Source organism: Neurospora hispaniola (assembly GCF_033458365.1).
Source record: "Neurospora hispaniola strain FGSC 10403 chromosome Unknown B0T23scaffold_5, whole genome shotgun sequence".
NCBI classification, from domain to species: domain Eukaryota; kingdom Fungi; phylum Ascomycota; class Sordariomycetes; order Sordariales; family Sordariaceae; genus Neurospora; species Neurospora hispaniola.
This window is the reverse complement of record NW_026944410.1, coordinates 2582849-2607549: the sequence shown is the minus strand read 5'-3', so window position 1 is coordinate 2607549 and position 24701 is coordinate 2582849. Positions and strand designations below refer to the sequence as shown.

Below are 24701 nucleotides of genomic sequence, written 5' to 3'. Positions count from 1 at the left end.
GAGAGGATGAAACACGATGACCGCTTTCATCCATTAACCCGCCACATCTGTTACACATAACTACCTACCTCTACCTACCTTACTAGTAGCTTCCTGCTGGGTTCGTTCCAAGTTACTGGCAACCACAATTCTAGCGTATGTGATTTCCCTCCATCTTCGGCAGTAGCTGCTGCTGCAACTACAGAAGAGGGAGCACAGCAACATGACACCTTTGCAGTGGGATACCAAGAAACCTACCTACCCAAGCTGGTTTGTGGTCGTGCCTGCCTGTGGTTACACATTCCGAGCATCTGAGGTGGTACGCTTCTGGAACTAGGTATCAGGGGTATCCAGAGACAAGTGGTGGTTCAGCTCCGTGGGTGCTGCCCTGGGTATCGTGAAAGAAATGGTAAGCTGGGAAACTGCTGGGGTTTGGAGGATAACTCATGGCGGTTCGATATGGTATTCGTGCTTCTTGTCGAACATAAATGAACCGTCTATATACATATAGCTAGAAGGGATGATGGCTAACATCGGTTGTGGCCAGGGAGTCCCTCGATATTCTTTCTTTCTACCTATGTGTATACTCCAGCGTCAATCAGTGGAGGCGATAAGACTGTAGGCGCCCAAGGTGAGACTCGGCATCTTAAATCGAGATGCAGGCCTGGCAAGGAAAAGTCGAAGTATGTGAGGTGCAGCGGAGGTACCTAGGCTCTCCAGGGGCTGCAGATTTGGCATCCAACTGCAAGAACAGAACAGCGACTTCCACGCTGGTGTCTCCATGCATACCTACTTCGGCAGCCGCGAGCAAAGAACCCGCCAGGACACTCGCTCATCACTCATCTTCCACCAACCCATCCCGTTTTACAGCATGGAAAAATGTCTTGTTCTGTTTTCTCCTTCTTCATAACGTGCAAAAGAGGTGTCAATAATCGACACCTTTTTGTTTCTCGCTGGGGGGTTTTTTTTTTTAAGTGGCCATGGCCGGTGAGGTGGTACAACAGCAGTATGTGGCTTGAACACTTGTCGCGCTCCTTCCCATCCGGGCGCCCAAAGACCGAAATGTGAACTCGCATTGCATCGATCCGTCAGTCCTCTTTCGGGTGGTCTGGTGGCCAAGGAAAGAGCTACCCAGGCGAAGGCGGGTGATTTTTTGGAAGGTCTTGAAACTATGGATCGAGACGACTCGTTCTTCAATTTCCCATCCTTGCCGGGTCTGCCCGTCCCTGCGCGCGATCCCCGACCACTCGCACTTTTACTATTCCATCTCACACCGATCTCCCCGCCTAGGTGATCTCATCTTCCCCAGTTCCTTTTAAATGCCATCTAACCTTTCGTTACAAACCCCGACACCTCACCTTGAACTCACCCAGGAGTAATGGTGGACTCCCTGCAGTATAGTGCCATCCCTAGCAGCAGCAACCTCGACGACTTCCCATTTTCTTCTTGGCTAGATTTGGTTACGCCTGTGTTGCCGATGACGGCGCCCTCATATTCCTGGACTTCTACCTCCACTCCTAGCTGAGAACTTGGCGATCCTCGTCTTCGAGCCTTTTCCGTAACAAACATCCACATCAGCCTCGACTCACGTTACTCGGATACCTTTGGGTGTCCTACTCTACTTCGACTTGGCTTGATCACTTGAAAGATACCTATCCGGACACATACAAACTGCGACCCTCTAGCACACTCCTCTTTCTTTTCTCTTTGCGGCTGTGGCTACGATCCTCTTTTCTTCTCATTTCTCTCTCCAACTCATGTTTGGTTACCTTCCTGATCGTACTTTGGATGCTAGATTGCCGACAATCAGTTTGAATGGTTCACTTTATTGCGCTTACAGAGAAGAACACAATCCATTTGAACAACATACACAGGCATTTGCAGCCCCTGGCTACAACCGCCACATGCTCGCATTCGTGTGATTGATGGATCGATTGCCATCATCATGGTCCCGCCGCTTGTCAGCACCCGACGGAACGACATAGAGATGGAAGAGTCGGAGTCAGGCGAGGAGCCCGTTGCCGGCATGGTTATTAGCGTCATTCTTGCCATGATCTCTCTGGTTATCATCTCCAGTTTTCTGAGTGAGTGGACTTTGTTTGTCGACCCTTTCTTTGGTTGGGGCATGAACTGAACCGATACGACTTATTCTACAAACAGCTCAAAGATTTTTAGCGGTCAAAGTCTGGAGCAGACTTCCCCCCGTCCAGTGGAGTAGGTCCCGCCCGGAGCGTGCAGTTGCTCGCTAGGTCGGCATTGGTATGTCTTCGGCCTCACAACTGACATGTCCTCACAGTGGTTTTCGCCATCTACGCCGATTCCTTTTTGTTTGTGTTTGCTACTGCCATACTCCAATTTGGCTTCGGTGTTGATAGCTCGGCATCCATCTGCGAGTCGGCCATTTTACTTTGTCTGGCCTGCTACGTCACAACAAAGGTATGGTGTCCAGACAAGGTCGAACGTGCAAGAAGACCAGCTGACCTTACTTCTAGATTGTACGTGGTTACCCAAATATTGAGTACTCGGAAAATTGTCTAACATCCTATCTTGAAGCTTATTTACATGTTTCTGGTGGAGAAAGCGGTCGGTTATAACTCTTTCCAGATAATTAGGCCAAACCTCTGACATTGGGAACAGTTTATTATCCGATCCGGAAGCAAGAAACTCCGGATACACTCCAAGCTCTACCTTTTCAACACCATTGTGGTACTTGGTTTGTTGCCTCAAACTCAAAAAGTGTAGACCAACAAGACTAACAGTTAGGAGGTGCTTACTGCGTCGTTGTGGTCCTCAATTTCATTTAGTATGTTGTACACTTCACAGCGATATCCACTTTCAATCACTAACGAGCAGCGCCGCAGTCGTATCACAAAGATAGAACACAAACAGTGCATAATCGGAATGGAGAGATACGCCATGATTCCACTCATTGTCTACGACCTGCTCGTCAATGTAAGTTAGTCCCATTCGCCTCTCCTCTTCCGGTAATCAATAAACCTGTGCTGACGATTTAGGTTTACCTCACCATTCTGTTCGTGCTGCCATTACTAGGTACTAGGTCCTTCTCATATAGTTTTTTTTTTTCTTTTTTTTCTTTTTTCTTTTTTTTTCTTTACGGTAATTGACTCTATCAGGCCTCTATGCCTTTAATAGCTCTCAGCAAACCCGGGGAAATAGAAGACTGAAGCTGGTGGCCATGCGGACCCTTATTGGTTGCATCTGCACACTCACCAGCAGCGTCGTGTAAGATATGTCTTCTCATGGCTCCTGATTTTGGCCCTGACTAACGTTGTGACAGCAACCTATCAGTGCTCATGGGTTTGAATGGCGAACCTGGATGGGTGTGTCTGATGTGTTGTAATAGTGATAGTAAGTCAACTGGCTGTGTATCTTGGTGACATACTGACTCTCATCAGTCTTATTCAGCGCCATCGTCATCCAATGGGTAACTTCACGGGACAGCATCGCTTCGAACAACAACATCGACTCTCAGACCATGTCGCAACAGAGACACAGTAACCACGGCGAGGATGTCTACGATCTCCGAAGATCACGACAGCAGGCCAACGGGGGGATGCTAGAGCAAAAGAACAACTCATCGACAAAGCGTGCCAGTATCAATAGTAGCAGCCTTTCACCAAGGCCCACCCCAAGCACCAAGCCCATAGCAGACGATATAGGGGACATTGCCCTAGACAGCACGGATCCGATGGAGTTGAACGACACATTGTCAAGCAACAACGCCAACAACCCCTTCAACGAAGACAACCTGAAGCGATCCGCAACCGGCGACTCAGACGAGATACGCATGATATCACTGAGTCCCAGGAAGAGGGGCACCAGTGACTCGATATCACCGCTAGTGCCCACCACCCAGATCTCCCCGACAGAGGTGCGCATCGACGTTGACTACGGATCCAGCCTCACCCAAGCCAGCGAGGCCGAAGGGGTCAAGCTGGGAAACAGCGTCGTGATTGCAACAGGTGGCCGCAGTGACGGATGGAGGCGCGGAAGGAGTTCGTCGCGGAGATACGAAGATAGCAGTGACCCTTAGGCGAGTCACAGCAACAGCCGTAATCGCAGCCGTAGGGATACCGTCATCACCTTGAGTGGACAACAGAATCGCGGAAGCCGTGCAAGTCGTGGTACGGGCAGTGATCCGAAATGATACTTCCATGGAGGTTCTTGGACGCTTTGGTTATACGGTGGCTTGGGTTTGTTTTGATTAAGAGGGATCGAATACGCTTGATAGTCATGTTGCATGAGCGGACATGGGATACCCAAACGAGAGAGTTGTCTATGCGTGCTGATTTTGACGAAGTGCAAGACTATGCGAGACAAATAGTTATACCTGATGAGAACGAAAGATTATTGCACAATCATACCCAAATCATATTCCAGAACGACGTCGATATTGATATATAGGAGTAGGATCTCATTCAGGGGCAAGTAAAAGTTTCAATCTGTTAGGGCTTGGCTCCGGAGTTAAGCGTCGCAGGCCGGGGGCCCTGTATGCCCGCTCTCGACCCGCTGCCAAGGGACGCACAGAAAGGCCCGCTCCGGTTCAGATGACACCTGCCAGGGTCGCAGTTACAGTACAGTTAGCGTAGGGCTGTAAGTGCACATGCCAAGCTTAGGTACCTATATGGCATGATGCACACCTTCACCTCAACTAAACATCAACACTCCGCCATCACGAAACAGAATGCTTTTGACATGCTGACATCGTATAGGAACAACTATGCACATCGGGTCACAAGCACTGGTGATAGTGTAGGCACTGTAAAATAATGTGGTGACGTTTACACCGTCATTTGGCAGATACTCGGATTCCTCTTCTCTGTGGAATGATCTTCATTTTATGCACACAAGGACTCCCCATCCAGCAGGTATTCGCCGTCCTCTTCTATGCCATCGTGAAACGTGGTTCATTGATTCATCATAGCCTTTTGCCTTGACCCTTGTTTTCCATACATACAAAGCTTGAAAATAGTTGAGAAAAAAACACATGAGGTGGATTCAACATGTGTGACTGTAAAAAGACGTCCATGCAAAACGGCAACATCGTCAAAAGAAGGATTGCGATGTGTAGACGTGATTGCAAGTCGTACGGGTGTGAAGAAGGCAGAAAGAAAAAAGAGGTTTGCGATGCAATTTATGCACAAAGAAATGGAGTGTAAGATGTAAGAAACGTTCCTCGAAAAAACAAAAATAAGGCAAAGCCAGTTTTTGTCCACCCGTCCATCCATATGCTGCTCCTTCTTCTTCTCCATCCATCCTAATGCGCCACTCCTTTGTTCCCAGGATATTTCAAAGACAGCTAAGCGAAAGGGTGAAAACAAGAAAAACAAAGCCCATGGTTAAGACCAAGATTGCGGAGATGGTGATAGCTTGAACCAAAACTGGCAAGATCTTTTAACATGCAGAACCAAGTCCATAGTGAAATCTTCTCAAAGTGACAGATGGTATAGATGCTTAAGCACCATAGGCAAAAGTCTTGGCGAAGGTGGTCAGTTGCGAGTTGCGCAACATCTCACCCTCCGCAACCATGAAGTAGGTGAACCTCTCCACGAACGAGAAGGTAGAGTTGTTCTCCAAGTGATCAAGAACGTATTCCATAGCCTGGTTCTTCTTGTCGTCATCGCCGTCAAAGCCAAGCTCGGTGACCCAGACGGGCTTCTTGAAGCGGCTGTAGGCATCGAGAAGGTGGTTGAGGACGGTGGGTCCGTCAGTTCCATAGCTGTGAAGGGCCAAGAAATCCACCTTGCACTGTCCGTTACAGGCATCGAAGAACTTCTGCATCCAGTTGAGACCCATGTTCGGATCGTCAGAGTTGGTGATGGACGGAGAACTGATGCGAACCTTTCCGGCCCAGGGGTTCATATACTTGATGTGATTAGCAGCAGCATCCTGCGGAGACATGTTTGACTGAGAGCTGAGGTCAGGCTCATTAAAGCTGAGAAACGCCTTGGAGCCGGCGTCAATGGCCTTTTGGGCATTGGCGTCCCAGGACTGGGGAAAACCCTTGTCAACGCCCCAAAGCATGGGGACAAACTCAAGACCAGTGCCAGAATCGTCCACCTGACCCCAGTTGTAAACCCACGTGGCCTTGGAGCCACTTCCAAGGAAGCCCTGGAGGAGCTTGCCGTCGTTGTAGGCAAGACCGCGCTGGAGGCGGTGACCACTCGACTGGTCCTCAGTCGACTCTACAGTGGTGGTGGTGGAGGGGGCCGCAGCAGGGGCGCTGTTCTGTGTGGCAGACGGGCTGGCAGCAGCATCGACAACGTTGACGTTGTGAGCAATGGTGTTGCTCGAGGGCGCGGCAGAACTAGCCTCGGCCGGCGCAGCGACGGCGGTGCTAGAGCTGGGCGAACGGGACTTGGTAAGCTTGGTGTTGTTGTCGACGGCGGTCGGAGCAGCGTTGACGCTCTGGCCAAGAGTGACGGTGACGGTAGTCCAGGCAGTACGGGTCACCATTTGGGTAACCATGTCCCTCTTGCCAACGTGATGGTGTTCATGACCGCGATGGATGCTAGCAGCAAGAGTTTCGCCAGCGAAGGTGGCAGCCGCCAGGGCGATAAGGGACTTTGAGACCATTTTGATGGATATGTTCAGTGTCGAGAGGAGGGATAATGCGGAGTGTCGCAACTTGTCCAGCAGCGCTTAATGAGGGAATGATGCTGAGACGGCGTATAACCAGATACGAAGGCGGTTGGCGGATGGGGCTGGAAAGGAATGTACGAGTTAACAGTCGCGGATCCAAGGGGGGGCACAAGGAATGCTGCCGATCTGGATGGGTTGGCTGGAACGTCGATCGAAGCTAGCGACCGGACGGATGTGGATAACGAGGTGGTGCTGAGGGAGCGTGGGACTGGTGATGAAGCAGTCAAGGGACACGAGAGAATGAAAATGCCCAAAAGAGAAGCGTGATGGGGAGATCAGGAAGGAAGAAGGATGAACGGGCCGCGAGGACTGGGGGGGGGATTGGGTCTTATAATTGATTGGGGGGTCAGGGCGCCTCTCAGGTTGGATAGACAACAAACGGACACACATCAATGGGTCATTCGATGGAGCCCAGCAAAAACTTGAACGAGGAGCCCGCCTGAGGAGGAGGAGGAGGGGTGGTCCAGTGGGGACTCAAAGGCTTCCAGACCTGCCCGGTGAGACGTAACCGCCAGGGGTAAGGTCCCCGGTTGTGGGAACGCACGGCAGGAACGAGATCCATGGCGTGTGTAGTGTAGTATAGTGTACCTGAGACCACATCTTGGCGGCAAGGGCAGGGGACCCGAGTTGCAAACCTTCCTCCCATGCTCCCGTCCCGTTGTGAGCACACAAAGGCAGGCACGTAGCGCGTCAGACAACAAAGTAGGGTCCCACTCAGTAGTGTAGAAGCAAGTGGAAACAACCGTCCGCCCACGAATGGGATCTTTCCACAGATACACATTTCGAAATCACTTCGCAATCACACTACGTACATAGAGGTAGTCAGATAACAAGCGAGGGTCGAGATCGGAACCGCCGGTCACGGCGACTTGGAAGGAGCACCGCCAGATAGTATTAGGGCCCTTCGGTATCCTCTGGCTTCGTAATGCTCCAAGGCGCGTTTGTCTCTTGGATATCTGGGCCACATTTTGATTCTTACCTAAGTGTGCCTTTGATCACTTTTCGTGGGCGTTGTCCTTTATACAAAGGATGGGACGCCATAAGGTACCTTGCATCGATGTGTCCGGTTCAACATCGGACGACAAAGAAACGAACTGCTTTCCATCATCAGTCGACTATCGAGTCGCTTCCACTGGCTGGAAACACTAGTCCGATGGACGCGCGGCAATGAAGCTGAGGCAAAACGAAGAGGCGAGGGAGGCAGGACTCACCAAGACGCGCCGCCCTCGATTTCTTTTTTCAAAAAGACAAAAAAGCGACGAGGTTGCTGTGATGTTGTGGCACCCGGAGCCAACCATAACCGAGCGGGACCAGAAAAAGATGGATCGACCTCTCGGCTGTTAGCGCGGCCCACCATCACGAGGCACGCACCAATGACACTCAGCCCGGTTATGCAGGTACGGAATCAGCTCTGATGTGGGTCAGCTATAAAAAATCAGGGCACAAGTCCACGCCGCTGGCTCTGCAGAAACAAATTCTGGGTCCGGGTGGCACGGCGGGGAGTCGCTATGTATTGGGCGCGGGCAAGTGGTGACGAGTCACTGTCACCCACACACAAACAGCAAGGGATAGCAAAGGGGAATCACTCACCGCATAGTATATGTAGTGTAGAGAGAGTGCTGCTGTGCCTTGGTCATATCCCACTTATACTGGCTCACTGGGCAGGACAGCACAACTTAAATCAGATGCCGTGGAAAGGACGAGGCCGGACGGTAATCCTCTTTTGAATTTTGAAAACAACTTGAACGACCGCTTCCCGCACGCCCGGTGTCGGTTTGTAACAACTTGTGTGGAGAGACTCCAGACACCTGCGACATTTTACGAAAAAGGCTCGAATCCCAACTCGGAATGCGGCACACTTGTAAAGCGGCTGAGAATCCATCTCGCTCCCGTCTAAGCCATGCCCGGCTTTTGCCTTGGTTTTCTTCCTGCGTGGGATCGGCAACTATATTGAATCTGGGCTGGTCTTCATTTCCTTCATCGATTCGTCGTTCCCCTCCTTCGCTGCAACGCAACTCGACCTTTGCCCTCTCACGACAGTTTTCCCACGTGTAATCAACTCCCGCCGCCTTCCCTATCTCGGCATACATCCGGCAAGTTCTGGATGTCGGTGGACTTGAGCTTCGCTGAACTTGCCCCCCAGCCAGGCTGTAAGCGAAATTACGATCCGCTGTCAGCGATGGAAACATCGAGGAAAATCCAGAACCCTTGTGCAAAAAGCTCGGTACTGGAGTCTCGGGGTGAGAAAAATGCTTGTTCTTTTCTTTCCCTTGTCTTCTTTCCCTTCCAAGGCAGGCGGAAAACAAGTGTCCTCTCTCCGAACCTCACGTCTGGCGGTTGTGAGGCCACAGAATGAAGCTCCAGCGAGAAAAAGTTCAGACCCGTTGGCGCTTGTCCATTCTTTTTCGGCTGCCAATCGATAAGCCTGCATCAGCCGCCTGCATTTTCTTGAAACACCAAACAACAATTTTCAGATTATCAACCCCCGCAGGGCGCTTGTCCCCCCCCCCCCCCCCCCCCCCCCTCCCCTTAAGGATTAGAATGCAATGGACACCCTTGTTTCTATCCTTCTTTCCCCGGAGGTGGAGGTCAGATCTAGATCTTCAGTTACATTTAGTTCGTTCCGCTTTTGAGAAAGGTGAACTTGCAAGACCGAGGGAACCGTCTCTTATAAATCAGCCAAAAAAAAAAAAAAAAGAAATTTAAATTTTTTTTTTAAATGAATAATTAAATGAATAAATAAATAAGTAAACCATCAAGTACGATGTTCTGCTAACTGATCTAGTGCTGAGATGACGAAGACAAGCTCAGTAGTAACAAACCACGATACTGGGATGAGAGGAGGGGTTTCGGTAACCGGGAGACGGGAGAGATCACTTCAGTTAGTTTGCACGATTGATGAAACAAGGAACTGACGTCTCACTACTCCACGTTTGCCTTCAACACTTGATCATAATAAACTCGCCCATTGGCCAAGTTCACGAGAGGTAATCCTTTTTTGTGTTCCAGATTCCCGCACTGCGTCGCGCCTTACCTTACACATTACGTTTCACATATTCCATCGTCCATCCTTTCCTCAGTATCTAGTCAGGGACACTCATTATATATTACACACCCCCACCTGCTGCATATGGCATACTATGACAGCGATCACAGTGCTTGTGTTCCTAACAGACGACGGAGTCGAAAATCAAGTGAGATTGGTAGATCAGGTTGGGTGTTTGTCAAACCTTCCAACAGGCCGGGCTGGCTTAGATTGGTTGTTGTTGGTTGTTGGTTCCTTCCGTGAGGAACTGACATATTTAGGCGAGACTGTCTCTAGGTGGGAATGCACCTATGCATAGGAACTTGTTTGCACCTTGGAGGTAAAATGACACCTGGATGTCCATTTGCTAGTTAATATATTAAAGGAGGGCTTGGCCATACCTCGCACTCTTCTACACCCTTTTCTTCATCTTCCTCGTCTTCGTCTTTTCCTCCTTCTTTCATGCGCAACCACCTACCTCTCCGTTTTCTAGTCCTCTTCTTTTCTGCCTTACGTGCGGGTAAGGAGTGAATCTACTAGCAGGCAGCCCGCATTGATTGGTGGACAACGGGTACCACCGAGCAAATACACAACGGAAGTTACACCGTGTTTGAGGAACGCTAAGTGGTGAAAATAGAGGGGGAATCAGGACCAATATATGGTTGTGGGTAGGTAGGTTTCGTGTGTGTGCAGCTTCCCGCTTCCCACCAACTCCTACAGCTGATCTCACTACGTAAGAGGTGTGCATAATAAGCGGGGAGGAGGACTACGAAGATTACAAACCTTACGTCGTGCAATTTGAGACAAAGAAATTAATTGGCGCGGATGGGCTATTACACTGAAATGTTCGAGTACTTCTTAGTGTGATGCCCATGTCGCATAAGCACAAAAAGGTAGACAGTGTGGTAGATAAGGAGGGTTCTGACAAAGCACTTGGGATTGGAAGTCTAACGACTCTCCAAGTTGCCGAAGAAAATGAACCCAGGGGCAGTAAAGAACAGCTCTGTATGTATATGGTTAGGCCGCTTGGGACATTTCGTTTGACACGACAAACTAGTCAGACAGTTTTCCCCCTTCGCTTTCGACCTGGAGAAAAATGAACACTCTGTGACAGAGCATCCATTTCTTGCTTTGGTAGACCAATAAGCAGATACTAAAAGTATGTGGAAATGAAACTGCCAAGTTTCACGCTCCATTCATTGTATCCAGGTCTCGTTCACGCCAATATCCAATGGTTGAACTAGTACACTGGTAAAGAGCCTTGTCAGTCCTAAAAGTTTTCTCTTGATAAGCGCCAAGTTCCTGTAACCACCAAGACTAGTTCATCATATCCACCCCTGTCCATTGTGCCCTGCTTTCCAAGACAATTACAAGCAAAGTGATGTTCGGATCGCCTTCATCTCTTCTTCTTCTCTAACTTAGATGGGAGAAAATAACTAGACTTTGGAAAAAGAGATCTTCGAACAAGTCATTAGTCCCTTGAAGCTGTTATCATAGCATGCTTCCGCCTTCCCATTCTTTCCTTTCCTCCCTCTTCCGGCCAACCCTTCTTTCCCTTCTACCACTATTTATCCCAGACTCTACCCAAAGTGTATATGTAATGTACATGTATGTAGTGCAAGTGCAAGTGCGAGTGTGAGTGAGCAAGTCGGAACCATAATACCAGTCCATGCAGGGGAGGAGGGTATTGCCATAACGAATGCTGTACAGATTTGTATCGACCTTGAAGACGTAAAATGTCCCCAGCGACTTGCGGAAGAATAAAAGAACGAAAACGACGCCAAAGGTACTTCAACTCAATATCTAATATACCCCCCTTCATACCCCCACTGGCTCCTGCAACGGCTGAAGCGGCTGTGGCTGCCCAATCACAGTATGGGGTGCATGATTCTCCAGCGGCTGTGTACTCCCAAGGAAGTACTCAAGAGCCATCTGTAAAAAGTTCCAGATAGAGTGATGCTCGTTGAACACTGTTGCGAAAAGTGTGACGAGCAGAAGAGGGATCCAGATGAGATAGAGATTCCTGTCCCTACTCAGCTCCTTCTTCTTCACGGAATGCGCCCTGCGTAGGTTCTCCTGCTGCTCCTTGGTGATGGCATTCTTGCGACCGATTTCAAGCATGACCGGTAACTCGAGCGACGTCTCTACTTCAGCCTCCTCATTAATCCCTGTCTTGTCGTCAATTTCCACAGCGGGTATCGTGGTGGTCGTTGCCTCTATCGTCATGCTGCTGCTACCGGCTTGGTCAAAGATGGCCGCACACTTCTCGTCTGCTGCAGCTTCGGCGGCAGCCATCGCGATTGACGCCTGTTTCTCATCTGGGAACCCGCTCTGACCCTTGCCACAACTCTCATCATAAGAGGGTGGAGGAACAGAGTTATTGTTGTTGTTGTTGTTGTTGTTGTTGTTGTTGTTGTTGTTGTTGTTGCTCATCAGACTGTTGAACCAGCCTGCAGATTCCTTCGATGTAGGCGGCAGGGGCGTTGGTTGCGTGGCATTTGGTTCTGGTCTCGGTGCGGTAATTCCTGGGACGACAGTCGCCGCAAGACGTTGGGCAGTCTGGTAACCAGGCAACGCTGGCATGTAGTGTACTACTGGAGGTAGCATGAACGGTAGCTGAGGGAGGTTCTGGAGGTGAAGCATATGTTGCAACTGCTGTATTTGAGCCATCATCTGCTCCCTGATAGCGTTAACAGCAGCAGCAGGACCAAGACCATCAACAAGCGGCCGCTGCCGCTCAGCGACATTCTCGTCGGTTGGTGGTGGCGACGCGAGACTGCTACGGCGCATTTCGAGAACGGGTTCATCGTCGCCATCGGTCGATTCACTGTCCTCCGATGAATCCTCGACATCTGACATGAACGAAGAAGAGTCTTCTGGCTCTGTAGACTCGCTGACCGGCCTCTCGAGGGCCAAAGACGCCATGGCTGTCGTCGTTTGCTGGAGTGACGTGAAGCTGCTGGTACTAGTAGCCCTGCTAGGTAGCGATCCGAGACTGCGGGACCTGCTGTGTAGTCGACTAGTTGCAAGGCGCTGGACAACCTCTGTCGTCTTGGCCACGTCCGCAGCAGTGAAACCGGATAAGGTTCGGAGCGTGTGATCAGCACCATGGGCAACCAAGAGCCGTACAATCTCAGCATGGCCATTGAGAGAAGCCATGTGGAGAGGAGTATAACCGCCATTGTCCCGGCTATCAGGGTTCGCGCCCCTAGCCAGGAGGCCTGCAGTGAACCGGCGGAGACCAAGAGAGCAGGCCAAATGTAACATGGTCTTTCCCGTGGCTTCACTAGCGAGATTCCATTTCGGTTTGCTGTTCGGAGTGTCGTCCAGATCAATCGCCTCAATAACATTGAGAAGGTAGTTCTCAAAGTGACCGTGGTTATAGGTAGGAGCACCGGAGGCAGAGGGGCCAGAACCTTCGTTGGTGAAGTTCTGAATGAGGTCGTTGGCAAAGGAGTTGACATCTTTGCCCATCTTCTGCGCCAAGCAGGCAAGCGCAGACTTGGCCAGTTCGTCGGACCTTGTATCGATATATTCGAAGTACACGGGTTGACCCCGTACCTGGTGATTCTTGAAGGTAACCTGGACTTTGCCAGGTGTGTCGCTCGGAGGGACCAAGCATACCAAAGATTCTGCTCCCCAGTACGTCGTCGTCGTGGCCTGCCGCCCGCCAAACATGACTACAATGCCCTGGGAAAAGCCACCGCCTAGCACTGTAACTTCAAATCCGCCATCAACCGATCCTTGATGCGGAATTACCTTGAATAGTTTGACCGGAACGGGGGCCTCCACAGAAGGCATTGGATTAGCAACCGGTGCGGGAGCTGGCGCCGGCGCCGTGGCGAATGGACTGCCCACTGCTGACCGCATAAGTGGGCTCAACAAATTACTGCCATTGGTGTTATGCCAATGACTTGGGCTGGGATCGCGACTTGGATTTCCTGATGTGGGGTTGGCAAAGAAGTTGAGACCTTGATTGCCAGGCAAGGTGAACATTGCTTGGTCGTTGTTATCGGTTGAAGGCGGCGAGCCGCCAGTATACGACATCGTTGTTGCGCCGATAGCGAGTGATGGTGGGTTAATCTGCTGTTGGCTCGCGTCTGAAGGCCGAGCAAAGTGCCTCTGAACAGGCGGAACAAAGGCCGATGAGGCTGATGAGGCTGGTTTAGCCACCGCCGCCGCGTTGGATACCTGTTGTGGGGGCATTGGGGCGATTGCTTCTACCGGTGTCATGATTAGATTGCCAACTCTTCTCTTTTTACTCGAATTTGTGATAGGCCTGATCGGCGATGGGGGCTGAGAGATCTCTTGGTTAGGCGTAGTAACGGCAACCGGAGGTACAACAGTTGGCTGTTTACGCTTGAGGGGTTGGATATCGTGAGAAAGGGGAGGAGGGGTAGGCTGTCCGTTCGAAGCAGGAGGGTTAACAGTGCCATTCTGCGGTTGGTCCGGAATGAACTCATCGTCCACTTGCGGAGAGTCTCGCGTCTTGTGGTCATCGGTAATGACGATCGGGGACGAAAGCTGTTGGGCAATGTAGTTGCCTTCGTGGTCGACGATGGTGAAGATGACCTGGAAACCTTTCTTCTTGTCGTTGTGGTGCCGGCCATAACACGCTATTCTGATGTAGAACTCCACATGGTAGGCGTTCACTTCTTCGGGCTTTGGCTCATGCCATTCCTGAATCTCGGCAGCATTGAACACAATGATCCTGTCCGATTCGAAGGATCGCCAGTATTCATCTTCTTCCACATTCTTGACCTTCTTCCGCCCAGCTCGCTTCGACTCGCGCCTGATACACTTTTGGCAGATTCGAATCTCGCCACCATCATGGCCCGGCAGCTCATCGTCAGTGTTCGGCTTCGGTTCCCCCTTGACTTGACGTTGCGCACCCAAGCGGGCTCGCATTAGAGCTTTCTTCTTCAGATCGGGGTTCTCCATTGCACTCGTGCAAACAACAACGGCGTGCAACTCCAGCCTCTCTGGCGATGGCGGCGGAAGAGGTCGAGCCATTTGCTTGACCTTGCTGATGTACTGCGTTGGAAGATGAAGCTTCTTGACGCCGTGAGGGAGAGGAAAGAGGGCGAGTCTGTACTTGGCTTGTGTCTCAACTCTCATTTTGGGGATCTCGACTTCTCCGTTGACGTTTCCAGATCCGTCTTTCTTCCGCATCCGGTCCATCAATAAAACGTCCAGGTGATACGGAGGACCGCCAAAGCCGCTAGGCATCTGGGGAAGATTCACGGGCATCCCGTGCGGCATGAAGGAAATGCCACGACCATCAGGCATATGTGGCATACTGTAGGTAAAGGCCGCCGGCCAGTGCGAGGGCGGTACAATGAACTGCGTTGGCAAACCATGCATCTGCAAATTGGCAACCGGCCCCGGGATCACTTGCGACATGTGTTGGGCAGTCGCCATGTTTGTCCCCGAAGCTTGTTCTTGTGGACCATCCGTTACCATAGCATCGGGCTGTATCATGGAGTACTGCTGCAAAAAGCAATTAGGAATTTCTGGATACCAAGTCAAAGAATGGAATTACTCACCCTCTGAGCTTGTTCAGGCGCTACGTATGGCATCAAAGGTTGTGGATTGTGCTGTGGTGATAATGCATCTTGCATTGAAGCAACTGGACTAGGACTGTTGTCGTACGGACTGGCCAAGAATTCGTTGGTGTGTGCTGATGTGACCTCGGTCGGCTTGATATCGGAAGGGTCAATAGTGAGACTGTCCATCGACGTCGATGACGAAGATAACGAGTTTCTTGATGTGGCGGGGGCGGACTCCGGGCTCGTCTGAACATCTGGTGAAGCGAACTGCATCCGCGGCGATCGGTAGCCGCTTTGATAGTTGTCGTCTAGTTGCTGGTCAAGATCGAAGGGAGTGTTCTCGGCCGTGAAGTGTGAGGCTTCCGTGAACTGTGATGCGCCGTAAAGACTGGCAGCGGGACTCATCTCGTCCGAATCGAAGATGCATGCCTGGTTCATGTTGAAATCGGCACCAGCAAGGGCGCCATCGGGAGCTTCTTGGTTCGACCAGGGCTGATATCCATCGCAGTTTAGAAATTCGGTAAAGTCGCTTTCCCCCGACCTGTTGTTATTGAAGCTTGGCATGGCTCTCGATCACCGTAATGAGCAAAGGTTGTCGATGATGTGCTAGAATGGAACAGCTTGCGGAAGCCAACCGGCGTGGCTGTTCCCGGCACCCGTCGTGGTTCGGCCTTTTGAACCAGATGATATTCCACCGCGTCGGTCGAGGATGAGATGACTTGTTAGCCCGTGGTGTTTGACGTTGCTGGCGCTCGTTTTCCTAGTCGTGGCAGGTCGCGTGGCAGCCCGTTGCCATTTGCTTTCGTGCGGCGCAGGGCAGAATCGCGGGAGTGGATCGCGGAAGGGCAACAAGTCAATGTGTCCCCCAACGAGATAGTGACCACGGCGAGTATATAAAGGAGAAATAGACGACTAGTACGGACGTTCGAAGTTTCCGGGCTTGTGGAGATGATGTAGTCGAGAAATGATGGGCTGGCGCCAGTGGCGATGTGTGTCGCGGACAGCAAATCGAGGTTAAAGGCGGTAAGGGAAAATGAGAAGCGGACGGCCAATTGACGGTGCAAGCAGCGAGCGAAGCGGGAAGAGCAAGCTGGAAGATATGGACGGCAAAGGCGCGCAAATCGGGGACGGGACGAGCGACAAAAAAAGGACGACGGATTATTCGGTAATCGGGACTCGTTGTTGCGACGAGAGATATTTGAGGCAGGTAACGCAAAATGCAAGGGGCGCGCAATTGCCGGCTACGCTGTTCAGACGGACGATGAAGAGGTGGGTGTCGTCGGGTGGTAGAGGCAGGTTATGGTGTTTCCAGTTTCTGGTGGGAGCGGGAGAGAGGCAAATGCTGTTGGGGGGGAGGGGAGGTTCTACCTCTGACTACCTATGGTAGAGTCTGGTTGCGAATGGATTTGGAGAAGGGCAGGGCAGGCATGGACCGTGACTGGCCTGCGAAGTGGAAGAAGAGGGGACGAACTCGAAAGTGCCAAATTGGTGGGCTGGAGACTGGAGCGATGAACTGCAGTGCACAACGAACTGAGCTAGGCGAAAAAGAGTGGAGTTCCAAAGCAAAAACCGCGAAAGGGCTGAAACGAACTGAGCTGTTGTTGAGCAGTGGATAACGAAACTTGCGGGCAATGCGGCACTAACTGGATACCACCGAAATCTGTTCCGTAAACGTTAACGCTGAGGCCAGTTATGCACAAATTCTTGAACATGGAAGTTCATCACATCGATCACTTTATATGCTCAGGAGCCTTATCTTCCGCGTCTATGGACAGGTGGTAGACTGGTAGGTACTGGGTCGCACTGCGTCCATATTGCACGGCACTTTATCTCCTCCTTTTTTTCCTTGTTTTTTTTCATCCCCCAGTCTTTCCCTCTGGAGGAGACAACAAAACGCAGTCCAAGCTGTGAAGTCGTAAGCTGGTGCAACACAAGACGTCTTGTCCCTGCTCGGTGCACGGATCAATTACTACGTAGGCTTAGTGTGGAGCCAAGTTGGAAGCGATCAGGGTCCATCGGTTTCCCCGCCCAGGGACAAGCCAAACAGCGTGCAGCTCGACAGAGAACATCCGTCGATGTTGGAGAATGACGACGGAAGACGAGAGTATCAGCCACAGAAGATATTCCAACATTAGGCCCCAAACCAAAATCCTCAAAGGGTGCTCCGAGGAATCAACCAATTCCCACATTATATATAGTTGCGCACACGGTAAAAAAAAAACCAAAAAAAAAAAAACCGCGTGCATTAGTCCAAATTCCTCCCTCCGGCTGGAGCAGTCTCGATGGATAACTTTGCAGATGTGGCTCGTGCTCTGCATCTTACCTCACCTCCCCAAGTCCACAAGAGGAGGCTCACCTCCAGACCTCACAGGTCGAGAAAAAGTCGTCGTCTCCTTTTGGTGGAGACAATATTGGCTGTTGGGCTGCGAGTCTGGGAGTTACACAACAGCACAAGCATCTTGTCGGCTTCTACATATGTACACACACTACAGCATACTTTTACGCCGGCTAGAAATCTTGTCCGCCAAGGATGCAAAAGAGTGAAAAGAGAAAGAGGAGAGAACGTTAGATCTCACGAAATCCGACCAAATCTGAGATTCTCAGCGGCTTGAGTCACAGCGTGAATGGGTCCATGGGGCGCCTTTCTCGTGGTGACGGCGCTGCCTTGCCTGCATCCAACGACAACTGCAGGAGTACCTAACTACGCCGACCATGCTGATCCGTCACATTTCTCGCCAGTCAGCGTCCTGTTTTTCCCGCGCCGTCGAGGCTTTCGATATATGACATACAGTAAACACGATGCCATTATACCCATTTCTGCCTACCGTCGATAATCTTGCATTCGCTATCTTGGATCTTCTCGCATCGAGAACCAACGAACAACTGTTCCAGAAAGTCAGAAAGGCGCGATATCTCTCACTGCTTCCGAGAAATTGCAAACAAAAATCAGGATGCAACACCATCGTGACTTCCCGGCTCCGGACTCCAAAGAGGGGAAAAATCTAGAGGTAGGGACCGGCAACAACCCCCCAACCTAATGCCCGCTACAGTAGTGTACTGTAGTTTCCTCCGCAGCACCGGACGCTAACTACACTAAGCAAAATGACACCACACGACACTGGCCACTAGGACTAGCCGCATGTTCGGCTATGTACTGTACGTAAAATACAACCCGGACCGTCTACGAGGCAAGAATTGAGCGAAGATGGCCCGGCCATCGGAACCGGCCCGGTAAGTGGAGCGGGTCGGGTGCTCTGCGGAATGCTATGCGGATGCCGATCGGTTGACGGGGGCCGCGGGGTGTGCAAAGACGGCCGCGGGGGCCGAACCGAGGTGGGTTGTTGGGAGAGAGAGTACACAGTACATGGTGCGGTGGGTAGGAAAGCAAAACATTCGAAAAAGAGGAGTTGGTAACGTCAGAAGGATAGTCTGGCAACTAGTCTACATTTGTTTCTACGTTTGTCTACTAGACTTGGACCTCTTTTCTATGTATCTACACGATATTGCCCCTCGTTCAACTTCGCTGATCTTCCAGATTCTCTCCACCTAGGATACCCTCCGTCCTATCTGCTTCCTCTTCACCTCTCCCAAACAAAACTACAATCTTCTCTAGATCCCAAAGCTTCTCGTTGAACCTGGTACGGGATCTGCCTCCACCCATTCTCCTCTTCAACCCCTCCCTCAACAAATAGTCTTCTCTTCACTTGGTGAACACCGGGGTCTTCCGGCACACATCAACGCCGAGATCCGACTAACCCAGCATACTACTGTTTGACACCGGCCGTGTTCTCACCAACAAGCGTTGGCGCGCTGCCAACACCCTGGCCGTTATCATCAGGGAACCGAATAGACCGCCCCGGCGCTCGACTGTGAGACTTGGAACCCGTTGCCTCGCGAGCCGCAGGTGTGGCCAAAACCCCTCTTCCCCGTCTCCCGCCATCCAGAGTCGTATTGCTCGAGTTGGTAGGAGTAGTATCAAGCCGAGACTGAGATTGAGATGGCCCTTCAACGTCACCCACAGCCACAACATCTTTCGGCTCTGATTCAACAGCATCTGTATCAGAGGCAGGAGGATTGCGAATAATGGTTCCATCAATTCTGTAGACAGGACGCGTCAACGGAATCCCTTGCTGACTGTACTCGATTTCACCATGTCTCTCTGCATTGTGCTCGTCATGGGATTGCCTCTCAGCAGGCCTTGCCCAGCCCGGTGTCCTGCCGATGAAGAAGGAGCTGACCCTGCCGCCAATGTTAAACGATGGCAGAGGTCCGCCGCTAGAACGCCTGGAGTCCGGGAGAACCGAGCGCGAGGGCGACGCCGCACCGCTCTTGAGGCCTTTGGAAAGAGTGCGAGGGAGATGGAACCCGAGTTTTCCTACCGGAATACTAAGGCCGTGAACAACGATGCTACAGATGGCAATGAACCAAACCACCACCGTGACCGTCTCCGCCAGGTCCTTGACGTCCTCGCGCGGCTTACCGTCGGGGCCGTCCATGCCTCTCAGGAACTCGAGCGTGATGTACAGGTAAAAGATGGCCGAGACGCCCACGGGCCCGAAAAAGCCCACAAAGATGGCCTGCTTGGCGCCCTCGATCTGCGGGATCATCTTGCGGCCCCAAGGGATCTTGTGCGCGATAAACACCCACGGCAAGCGCCTCAGCAGGAGGACCAGGATCCCGAGCACGATGAGCCGGTAGATCTGCATGCCCACGCCGTTGCGCAGAAACATCTCCCAGGGGCACACGGCGCCGTACCACATAAAGATGGTGACGTTGAGCAACATGTCGATGGTCGGCTGCAGCGAGTCATCAAGAGTCTCCAGCCGGAACCAGTCGTCCCAGGTGAACACGTTACCCGCAATGAAGCACGCGAGCACGTCGTCGCTGCCGATCATGCCGCACGTGCCCGTGATGAAAAGAGCCAGTGAGATGGCAAAGACGAGGAAGCTCTCACGGTCGACAAACTTGCGCTCCTCGGCCCAATGGAGCAGCTCCTTAGCAATCCAGCCAACCACGGCGCCGTAGACGATGGACAGGATGATGGTGTACACCCACGTCTCGTAGAACCACAGCGCCATGGCCCTGCCAGAGCCCGCGCCGTCGCTGGGGTAGTCGTGTCCCACGTACTTGATCAGATACAGCGCAAAGAAGAGGAAGGGGTAGCCGAGTCCGTCGTTGGCGCCCGACTCGGCCACGATGATCCGCTGCAGCTCCTTAGGAACATTGTGATCGGCGAATCGGCCCTTGACGATGACGTTGGAGAGAACCGGATCCGTGGGCGTCACGCACGAGCCGACAACCAGTGCCTTCAAGAAGCCGATGCCGTTAGGGCCAAAGCTGGGCACGAGAGCCCAGACGAGCAGGCTGGTCGCGATCCACATCATGAACATGATAGGGCCAAGTAGCATGGAGAGCGGGCGCCATTGTTGATGTAGGTATCTGCTAGGAAGTTGAACGCCGGCAAGGACAAGCTGTACGCCTAGGACAAGACGGGAGAAAGCGAGGGTAATCGCCTGCAATGTGAGGGGGTCATAGTCGGCGTAGGCAAGAGGACGTACGAAGTTGGCGGCGCGAGGGGAGAAAGCAACGCCTACCAATAAGGAGATGACTACAATTCGAGAATGAAGGTCAGTACAAGTGGTCGGGCATATGGACGTCCAAGTCTGTGGATGTACTTACAGGCTTCGGACATGTAGTAGCTTTCCTTGCAGAGGTATGAGACCAGCCCGAAGAGCGAGATCCATCCTCCTAGGACGCTCAACACGATGTTGAAGTTGGTGATGGCTAAGGCTGGCATTTTGAAATCGGTCCTCCAAGACTGCTAAGAGTTCCAAGACTCTTGTCTCACAAAAGCCAAGTTCGAGCCAAGACGATGACTGCGAATCGCAAAGCTTGTCTTGATATCTAGAGGGGGACCCTTGTGGACCAGATATTCTTGTCGAGTAAGTTCTACAACAATGTGTAGATAGTATTTGTACGTCTAGACTCTAGTCTAGGCGTCAACCGGGCTGAATATTTGCACGGCAGTGGGAAGCATATGTTATTGAGCCGTCAAGCAGAAGACACTTTGGGTGAGGAAAGCAGTTTCGACTAGGCAGATCATGGGAACGAGCCTTGCTTGCCAGTTTGTGGACAGAAGTCTCACTCCGCGAAGCCGACTATCCAGCTACTTCAAATGGAAGTGTTCTCGGCTTCTTCGCAGTACGAGGTTGGCGGTGTCGTCGGCGGTGAGGTCCCGGTGACACAGATGGACAAGACTACTGAAGAAGATGTGCTCGGCAAAGAGAGATGTAAAGATTGATCGGTTGAAGTAACGAGTTGTATTTTATTGGGATCTCTTTGCAGACAGCGAATTGCCTCTAACTGTCAGCTGTGGTCCTTTCTATGCTGAGGGAAGAAACGGAGGAATGGACGAAGTTGAGGAAGCAACGCAAATAACAGGGATCCATGAGGCTAGTTCGCTACTGCAGCGGCATCGAGTCGCTACGTACCGACGTAGTGCAGGGCCCGGAGCGGGCCCGAGTGGACGGACCCTACTTTTGTCCTATTAAACAAAAGTCACACACTCGTTTGGGATTTTCAAACCCAACCTCTGACTAGTGGGAAGAATATTGATTCGTATTGGATTCTCGTATTAAAACGCCATATGGCTTTTGTGGTTCAGACTAGGTAATCAGTTGGGAGGGATGGAATACAAGTAAGCCAGATGAAAGTCGCTCCCGCCGTTCAAGTTAATAGTCCGTAGACAAGTCAATACCTATCCCAATAACCACTACTACTGTCAGACGGTCGGTGCTGACGACCTGGCGAGTAGCCCGGAGCGGGACGGGCCCTACTTTTGTCCCATTGAACAACAGTCACATACCTTTAGCGTAACCTTCAATTTAGTTCGTCTTATATCTGATTCGGCCGTCAGTCGCAGTCGGCGGGAAGGCCGAAAAGAGACAATGAGGTCACAACTCGAAGTCCCTATATCTTCAAACTTGGAAAAAGTTTGGCGGTTACCGGCACGCTGGTTCCTCGACTCAGTTGACGCTTCGGCGCCTTCGCAATATTGACATGCACCAGACATGCAATTCGAGTCAGAACCAGGGCAATGTGGAGATATTGGATATAATAATTGTCATCCTGTTACAAACGCACACCAGTCATATCCATGTTTATTCTCAGTAAACAAAACATCCAAAGGCGGTGCGGGAATTGCACCAGCTCAGCATGCTATGAAAGAATATCCCTTTAACGGTGCAATTCTGTTCAATACTTAGAGGTAAAGATAGGGTCCCCACAGATACCAGTGCGACTTGGCTGCTGTGGCAAAAGTGTTGACAAAAGCTGGGGATTTGATATCTGCCGCATGCTCTAAGACGTCAACCGCTAGGAAGGGGAGCCACCGATATGCCATAACCTATCTCACACAAAACGCAATACAAATTTGCTCCGTTAAAGGGAATTTAGTTTCTCATTGTAAGCAACGACGCCGAGCCAGCTCTTCCATTTGTTCAAACCCATCCATGCAGTATTCCAGCAGCAAATATCTCTACCTCATTAGACCAGAACGGCCAGTCCAGTAATTTTGTTCTTTCGTAACGCCTGCTTGCGGGCTCTCGCTACCATGCAACTGATGCTCAACTTAAAAGGACAATGGGGGGGGGGGGGGGGGGGGGGGGTAAAACCTTTGCCAAACGCCGTAACCCTCTGTTCCCTGTTTCCGACCCTTTTGTTTGCTCAAAAATGCTTGTTCAATAACATCAAAAACCGACAGAGAGGCCAGAGAGGACTACCTAATTCCTCTGCCATCTGTTTCCGCAACCCTCTCTCCCCCAAAAAGTGCATACCAAAGCGTGCCCCGTGAGATTATAACAATTTCTTGTAATGCGTACCACCTACTTCACCTCCATTCCTCACAACACCATCAGGCGTGGATCATCTGGTTGACCGGCAGCGGCTTTAAGCAGCCATTAGACTCCCATTCCCAGGCTACCAAGCTCCAGTTGAGTTCTCGGCGCCAAAACAGCCCAAGGCCACGACCACCATCCGCGCCATTAAGCGATGGGTGATCGCTGCCACGGTTCTCAGCGCAGAGCCCGCCCGTCAGCGGCATACGATGACGAAAGACAACTTTGCCCATGCGTGAGTGAAGGATGGCCATGGAGCACATTACGCAAGGCTCATGCGTAAGGTACATCTCGAGCCCGTGGCAGAGGTACCCATCAGGAGACGGATGGTCAATCTCAAAGACCTTTTGCTCGTCGTCAAGAAGAGGCTTGTCTTGGAAGGCCTCAAACTCGAGAATTGGGGTTTGGAACGTGTCGGTCCTCTTGTTCTCCGCACGCACTAGCTTCTGGGCAACCATACTGATGGCACGAAGGACTGAATGCGCCATAGGATTCCCAGTACATCCCGTCTTTCCCTGGCAGCGCCAGCGAGCGTCAGCAGCAAGGGCGACAAGGGTGACTTTGTGGCCTTCCTCACGCTGGACGATACAAGCCCCCATGGGTTCTCCGTGACCAGCGGCCTGAGTCTGCTCGGCCACCTGGTGGGCCAATGTCATCCATATCGCAGCATCGTCTGTAATCTCTTCTGTGCTTCGGGATACCATGGCGGGGTGCGGTCCAAGAGGGTTATTCTTGCGGTAAAGAGTGGGCCAGAAGTGCTGGGACCACATGGCGGCCTGAATCTGCGAGGTGGGAGCGACCATGGGAACAGGGACACTGCGGATGAAGATGTCTTCTTCCAGTCCCTCGATCGTCTTGAGGGCCTGGACTAGCTCGTCGCGCGACAGCTGGGACTCGGGACCGAGAATGATGTAGATCCAGTTCGACTTGCCCGTGTGAATTTGTCGGCTCTGGGGCGTCTCGTTCATGAATTGGGTCTTGAGATGGGCGGGTAGGTCGCCTGGCTTGGCGCATCTGCGTAGGTGTGGAACGCCCTTAACGATTTCCTCAGGTAGCATATCGCGCAAGAGGCTTGCAATAAACGTCAGCTTGTGTGACACGGAGAGGTAAGAGGCTTGGGGGACTGCAGCAGGGGACGTACCTGATAGTAGGGTTCGCCGACTTGACGGGAGTTCGGGTGATCAGTACCCGGCCCGTAACGTGGTCATCTCTTAGTTCGAGAGTTGTCTTGAGGGGAATAAGGACTCCATGGTCGACTTCTTCGCGTACGAGGCTTTGGACAATGGGATCCTGCGCAGCAAGGACTGCCCCCATGGACTTGTCCTCGTGAGGCATCTTTGCAAGAGTGTGTAGAGCTCTTTGACCGGCGAACTCTGATATTTGGATGATGTCGGCTGAAAAGGGAATGGAGTGCGTGCGAAACTCGAAGTCGGTAAACCGTCGTACTGAAGGTGTAGAGATCGTTCGGAGCCGGAGCGTAGAGGTATGATGGCAGCAGGTTCTCGGGATCAGGCTGAAGAGAGGGCCGAGCAAAACTGGCAAGGTAGAGGCTTGAGGAGAACTTGGTCGAGGGTGAATGAGCGAGACTGG

General features: G+C 51.7%; 9 protein-coding genes across 9 annotated transcripts; 2 read left to right on the top strand and 7 right to left on the bottom strand.

Annotated features, from left to right (window-relative positions):
- Positions 1-1924: 1924 nt before the first annotated feature.
- On the top strand, positions 1925-4404 carry B0T23DRAFT_413458 (uncharacterized protein; the record flags this gene model as incomplete). The annotated part of the gene is made up of 8 exons (XM_062839519.1): positions 1925-2063; positions 2140-2211; positions 2276-2415; positions 2617-2692; positions 2869-2931; positions 3114-3222; positions 3278-3348; positions 3396-4404. 8 exons carry the CDS (start codon positions 1925-1927, stop codon positions 4031-4033), a joined length of 1308 nt encoding a protein of 435 aa, XP_062691978.1. The 3' UTR covers positions 4034-4404.
- A 338-nt stretch (positions 4405-4742) lies between these two features.
- Positions 4743-5353, bottom strand: B0T23DRAFT_170145 (uncharacterized protein). Its single transcript, XM_062832895.1, has one exon. The coding sequence runs from the start codon at positions 5250-5252 to the stop codon at positions 4908-4910; it is 345 nt and encodes a 114-aa protein (XP_062691977.1). The 5' UTR covers positions 5253-5353; the 3' UTR covers positions 4743-4907.
- A 101-nt stretch (positions 5354-5454) lies between these two features.
- Positions 5455-7242, bottom strand: B0T23DRAFT_405587 (glycosyl hydrolase catalytic core-domain-containing protein; the record flags this gene model as incomplete). The annotated part of the gene is made up of 2 exons (XM_062839019.1): positions 5455-6564; positions 7231-7242. 2 exons carry the CDS (start codon positions 7240-7242, stop codon positions 5455-5457), a joined length of 1122 nt encoding a protein of 373 aa, XP_062691976.1.
- Positions 7243-8253: 1011 nt separating this feature from the next.
- Positions 8254-9147, bottom strand: B0T23DRAFT_382508 (uncharacterized protein). Its single transcript, XM_062837336.1, has one exon. It carries the CDS (start codon positions 8829-8831, stop codon positions 8319-8321), a length of 513 nt encoding a protein of 170 aa, XP_062691975.1. The 5' UTR covers positions 8832-9147; the 3' UTR covers positions 8254-8318.
- A 2338-nt stretch (positions 9148-11485) lies between these two features.
- On the bottom strand, positions 11486-15654 carry B0T23DRAFT_405586 (uncharacterized protein; the record flags this gene model as incomplete). Its single annotated transcript, XM_062839018.1, has 2 exons — positions 11486-15157; positions 15214-15654. 2 exons carry the CDS (start codon positions 15652-15654, stop codon positions 11486-11488), a joined length of 4113 nt encoding a protein of 1370 aa, XP_062691974.1.
- A 1023-nt stretch (positions 15655-16677) lies between these two features.
- On the bottom strand, positions 16678-17005 carry B0T23DRAFT_170116 (uncharacterized protein). The gene has a single exon (XM_062832894.1). It carries the CDS (start codon positions 16926-16928, stop codon positions 16752-16754), a length of 177 nt encoding a protein of 58 aa, XP_062691973.1. The 5' UTR covers positions 16929-17005; the 3' UTR covers positions 16678-16751.
- Positions 17006-18873: 1868 nt separating this feature from the next.
- On the bottom strand, positions 18874-21305 carry B0T23DRAFT_170079 (Sodium/hydrogen exchanger family-domain-containing protein). The gene is made up of 2 exons (XM_062832893.1): positions 20896-21305; positions 18874-20824 (listed from the first exon to the last, which is right to left on the bottom strand). Exons 1-2 carry the CDS (start codon positions 21011-21013, stop codon positions 18981-18983), a joined length of 1962 nt encoding a protein of 653 aa, XP_062691972.1. The 5' UTR covers positions 21014-21305; the 3' UTR covers positions 18874-18980.
- Positions 21089-22092, top strand: B0T23DRAFT_405584 (uncharacterized protein; the record flags this gene model as incomplete). Its single annotated transcript, XM_062839017.1, has 6 exons — positions 21089-21110; positions 21213-21266; positions 21315-21506; positions 21562-21703; positions 21775-21885; positions 22038-22092. 6 exons carry the CDS (start codon positions 21089-21091, stop codon positions 22090-22092), a joined length of 576 nt encoding a protein of 191 aa, XP_062691971.1.
- Positions 22093-23128: 1036 nt separating this feature from the next.
- B0T23DRAFT_405583 (cytidine deaminase-like protein) lies at positions 23129-24446 on the bottom strand (the record flags this gene model as incomplete). The annotated part of the gene is made up of 2 exons (XM_062839016.1): positions 23129-24182; positions 24253-24446. The coding sequence occupies 2 exons, from the start codon at positions 24444-24446 to the stop codon at positions 23129-23131; spliced, it is 1248 nt and encodes a 415-aa protein (XP_062691970.1).
- Between the last annotated feature and the right edge of the window lie 255 nt (positions 24447-24701).

What these genes read in the sequence shown, in the direction of transcription:
- B0T23DRAFT_382508 (XM_062837336.1), bottom strand. Translation starts at nt 8,831, where the DNA reads ATGTTTCCATCGCTGACAGCGGATCGTAATTTCGCTTACAGCCTGGCT.
- B0T23DRAFT_170079 (XM_062832893.1), bottom strand. Translation starts at nt 21,013, where the DNA reads ATGCCAGCCTTAGCCATCACCAACTTCAACATCGTGTTGAGCGTCCTA. An exon ending in CTACTACATGTCCGAAGCCT is followed by an intron (nt 20,825 to 20,895) that starts GTAAGTACATCC and finishes CTCGAATTGTAG; the next exon opens with TCATCTCCTTATTGGTAGGC.
- B0T23DRAFT_170116 (XM_062832894.1), bottom strand. Translation starts at nt 16,928, where the DNA reads ATGTTCAAGAATTTGTGCATAACTGGCCTCAGCGTTAACGTTTACGGA.
- B0T23DRAFT_170145 (XM_062832895.1), bottom strand. Translation starts at nt 5,252, where the DNA reads ATGGAGAAGAAGAAGGAGCAGCATATGGATGGACGGGTGGACAAAAAC.